A 4,686-nucleotide genomic window follows, 5' to 3' on the forward strand; every position below is an offset into this window, starting at 1 on the left:
GAGTTATTACGATGGTTTTTATTCAGAAATTCTTGTAATACATAATTTTTTCAAACTAAGAATATGCTCATATTTGGAGTCATCAGCCCCAAATCCTTCAAACAATACACTCTAAAATCACACCTCTTTTTATTTAAAAAATATATATATTTTATAGCTAAGTTTTAAAAAAAATATATCGATTTTATTGTATTGTATAGACAAAAAAAAAAAAAAAAAGAAACAGTACTTCCTCTCTTTGTTTGTAAAATAAATATACTTTTATTTTTTTAATAATTTTTATAATAATGGCTTGAATAACTGTTGCTTCTTTTATTTTAAAAATATTTTATAATATAGGCAACAATTTTAATATTTTTAAACGATAAAATTGCATTAGTGCTTCAATTATTGTGTTGCATATAAATAAGGAGAGAGATTTATTTTGTGAAATTAGGCTATGCTAACATATATTTCATCAATTTTATTACTCCCTCACTCTCAGATATCATGTCCACGTTGTCGTTTCCATTCGTCCCACATACCATGTCATTTTTTTTTTTTGAAAAATTATTACACACTTTAATCTCATTTTAAATTTTTTAATTTAAATTTTTTAAAATTTAATTAAACTAATTAATTATTTTAATATTAATTTATAATTATTTATATTATAGAATAATTATTTTAACTAATACATTTTTAATTATCTACTAATTACACCATTCATAAAATAGGCAGTGTAACATTCAAGGACGGATAGAGTATTTTATTACTCATGTGTATATATATAATATATATTTTATAAAATATCATATTCAATTTTTATTTTTTTATAAATATAAATGTTAATATAATATTAATATTAAAAAACATGGATAAATAGATTTAAGGAAAAAGAGAGTGTATGTGTATATATATATATATGATGAACTCAGCAGTAGTTCTTGAAGAAGAAAAGATGAGAAATGAGTGCAAATTGTACATTTTGCTGTGTGTCAATCAACCATCACAGAATCAGAGATACACAAGAATCATCTTTCATACCAACCAACAATCACAAATCAAATAAAAAAAGAAAAAAGGAAGAATAACCAAATCGACGAATTACATCGAAGTAAGATATATAAATTTAAAGCAAATGAGGATCCAAATATATATATATATATATAATATGCACCACCACAAATTCCGGCACCGTTGTCCTTCGTCAATGTCTTCTCATTGCTATGGCGGAGGCCAGCACCAGGAGAATAAGAACTCCGACGCCGACGAAGCCTGCCACCGCCGCTCCGCTCACCTTCTGGCAGAAATCGGAGTACAGCTGGCATATCGCCAGCCAATTCGCCGACGAGTTGCCGTTGTGCGCCAGGTACACTATCGCCGCCGCGGCGGCGGAGGCGGAGGTTGCTAGAGTGAGCATCATCTAGATTGTTCCAAAATGTACCGTCATTAGTGAAATTACATTTTTACCCTCGCATGTATGCATGTATATATATAGGTGTGAAGTGTTGCGCAAGTATTTACTGTGTCGAATAGCATGAGGAGCATCCTCGGTCCGGTGGCGATCGGCCGGATAATGCAGACTATGGAGAACGGTACGGAGAGGAAAAGGTAACCGGTGACGATCGCCATGGCTATGACGAAGAATCTGCAGAGCATCATCGTCAACAAAAGGTTGGTAGAATCAACAACAAAAGGTTGAATCAATTTTTGAATTCCATTCGCGGTTGATTTCAATTAGTTCGCAACGAAAGGTAGAATCAATTTTTGAATTCGATTCGCGATTGATTTCAATTAGTTTTCCGCAGATTTTTTTAATCTAAGTTATCGTCGGGAGATTTAGAGAGGACTTACGAGAACGTCGGCATATCGTCGTATCCGGCGTCGAACTGGAAGAACTGAGTGAAAAACGGAAGCGTTTCTTCGGCGGTCGCCATGGCAACGGCTGCGGCCAAGGTCGTAACCGCCGCGCAGATTCGGAGAATAAGGTCGAATATCCCGATGCCGCGGTTGTGTCCTCTTGCCGCCTTCACACGCCCTAGCGCCGCCGCCGGAGCGCCTGAAAAAGGTAATTTCCCCTTCCTTTCCCTGCTGGTTTCTGCAATTTCAATCGTTGCTGCATCGCTTTTCTCCATTGATGGATCGAATGAATTGATTCTGTGCTGTTACTGCTACTGCCTTAGAGGATTGAGAATAATAATGCTGATTGATGCGTAGGTGAACAGAAACACGAGAATTTATAGGAATCGAATGAGAACATTGGGTAGGTAGAAAGATCAGAAACACAGAGAATTGAATTAGGGATTGAATTTGAAAATTGGTAATGGAGCAAGAAGAGTAGTTGTTGATCACTTTTTGTTGGAGCAGATATGGAATTGAAGAAGAAACTCCATTTTAGTTAATGGTGGACTAAATTAAGCTATTCAAATTATAAAAAAATATTTATATATTAATTATTATTTTTATAATATTATGAAGAATGGCTTAGATTGAAAATATATTTTTTTTTTGTAAATAATGGGAAATAAAATGTTGAAAATACAAATAAGTGTGCTAATGTGATGCCTAATAGATGAACAATAAACATGAGCTTTAGATTGTTTATATTTATTACGCTAAATTGCACAAAATCATCTATATGGTTTCATAAAATTGCTTAAAATTCCTTATACTTTTAAAATTGTGTCAAACTCTCTCGTGATTTCATAAATTTTAGAGGTTGAAATTGATATTCTAAAATTTATTTGCAGTTTGGGCGCATTTATATTAAATACCATTAAATAAAGGCCGCCGATGGGGTTACACACAGTTTTAAAAGCACGGGAAATTTGGTGCAATTTAGTGAAATCAGGTACAATTTAGTCTTATTATTAATTACTTTGTGATTAAAAATAATAATAGATTTGTTGTGATATCTTATTATTATTATAGAAAATCTTTAAAATGCATGGTAATGAAACTAAAAAATTTATGTGCACGGATGTGTATTTGTCATCTTTGAATTTTACATAAAAATTATAAGAAAATATATATATATATATTATGTTTATTTTATTGAATAAAATACTAAGAATATAATAATGGTACGACTTTATGTGTGCTGTGGAACAGTTGATGGAAAGAAGGAAATTTGTTAATTAATATATTTAGTCAAATTAAAGGGAATATTTCAAAACATTGAAATAGAAATTGAGGAGTTAAAGAAATAAATTGATTGTTCACATTTTTTAGTTATGAGAAAGGCATATTCAATTATTCATTTCCCTAATCCACTACAGTCCAACTGCGTTTACTTTATGAAGAATATATATATATATATATACATGTTAGTGTGGTCAGCACAGTTATAATTACATTAAGATTAAAAATTAATTTTGTTCTCATTATATATTATAATTATTAATTTTAGTTTCATCGATATTTTTTTTTTATTAATTTTGGTGTCATTCAAACTAAAATTTATAAATTTTACTCTAATAGTAGTTAACATTGACTGACAACGGTCGTGTTTATTTGAACATTGATTTGAAATAAAGTATTAATTTGAATTTTTATTTAAATAATATTTTGATTTGATATTTTGTTAAAAAAACAAATTTTTGATTTAAAAAACAAAAAGAATAAATCATTTTAATTTTAGAAATATATACATTCTTTACATAGAATTTAGCTTTGCACAATATGGATTATTTTACGAGGAGATATATAGATTATTTTTATTAAAAAAAAAAAAACATTATGAGTAAACTCCAAAAATACAAAAGGTACGCTCTTTTAATAAATAAAAAAAATTGACATATTTTTTCGATTGATATTATAAAAAAAAAAAATCATATGTACATATTTTTTACATAAATATACGATATATATTATACTTCCTCCGTCCCAAATACCGTGCAACATTTGTGTTTGACACGATAATTTAGGTATGGAGTATTAAGTATAGTAATTTGAGATAATTTGGATATTAAGTAATGTGATTGGAGAGAAAAATGATTATTTGTTTTTTCATTTGAGTAATGTGATGGATAAAGTGATGTGTATATTAATATATGTATATAAATATTATTAATTATTTCTAATTTTGAAAATATTGCAGTGAATTTAGACAAAAAAAATAAAAAATATTGCAAAGTGTTTTGTACAGAGGGAGTATTAATTAAAAATTTAATAATATAATACAATATATTATTTTTTATATTATCACATGTATTTCAAATTTAACATTAAAAAACTATCAAACCAAAACACAAAACAAGCACACTCAAATACTTAAACATAATACTTTTATAAAAGTATATATATTTGATTGAAGGCAAAACTTTAAAAATAAGGAAAGTGTACAGTATATTAATTTATTTTTTTAAAAAAATGTGAAAAAAAAAATTGAAATAAAAAAAACAAAAGTATATACTCTCTCCGTCCCATGTAATATGAGTGTATTATTGTAGATACGAAAATTTAGTTAAAGTATAATCAATAAGTAATTAAGAAATATATTAGTAAAAATAATTATATATTAAAATTAAGATAAGTAAATAGTTTAATTAAAATTAAGAAAATTATAAAATTTAAAATGCGATTAAAGTGAATAATTATATTTTCAAAATTAGAAATGACAAGTTATGTGGAACTGACGAAAATAGAAAATAAGGACAAATTATGTGGGAGGGATGGAGTATAATCATTATTTTCTGCAAACAT

General features: G+C 28.1%; 1 protein-coding gene across 1 annotated transcript; it reads right to left on the reverse strand.

The window, feature by feature from the left end:
* Positions 1-975: 975 nt before the first annotated feature.
* Positions 976-2,176, reverse strand: LOC127239904 (casparian strip membrane protein 1-like). The gene is made up of 3 exons (XM_051258277.1): positions 1,837-2,176; positions 1,507-1,630; positions 976-1,405 (listed from the first exon to the last, which is right to left on the reverse strand). Exons 1-3 carry the CDS (start codon positions 2,115-2,117, stop codon positions 1,190-1,192), a joined length of 621 nt encoding a protein of 206 aa, XP_051114234.1. The 5' UTR covers positions 2,118-2,176; the 3' UTR covers positions 976-1,189.
* Between the last annotated feature and the right edge of the window lie 2,510 nt (positions 2,177-4,686).

This window comes from Andrographis paniculata, unplaced genomic scaffold, assembly GCF_009805555.1.
Source record: "Andrographis paniculata isolate CXL003 unplaced genomic scaffold, ASM980555v1 Contig78END, whole genome shotgun sequence".
NCBI classification, from domain to species: Eukaryota; Viridiplantae; Streptophyta; class Magnoliopsida; order Lamiales; family Acanthaceae; genus Andrographis; species Andrographis paniculata.

Excerpts from the sequence above, each read along its gene's own strand:
- LOC127239904 (XM_051258277.1), bottom strand. The coding sequence starts at position 2,117 with ATGGAGAAAAGCGATGCAGCAACGATTGAAATTGCAGAAACCAGCAGG. Across the intron at positions 1,631-1,836 it reads GACGATATGCCGACGTTCTC|ATTCTTCGTCATAGCCATGG; the intron begins GTAAGTCCTCTC and ends GATGCTCTGCAG. Across the intron at positions 1,406-1,506 it reads TCCTCATGCTATTCGACACA|ATGATGCTCACTCTAGCAAC; the intron begins GTAAATACTTGC and ends GGAACAATCTAG.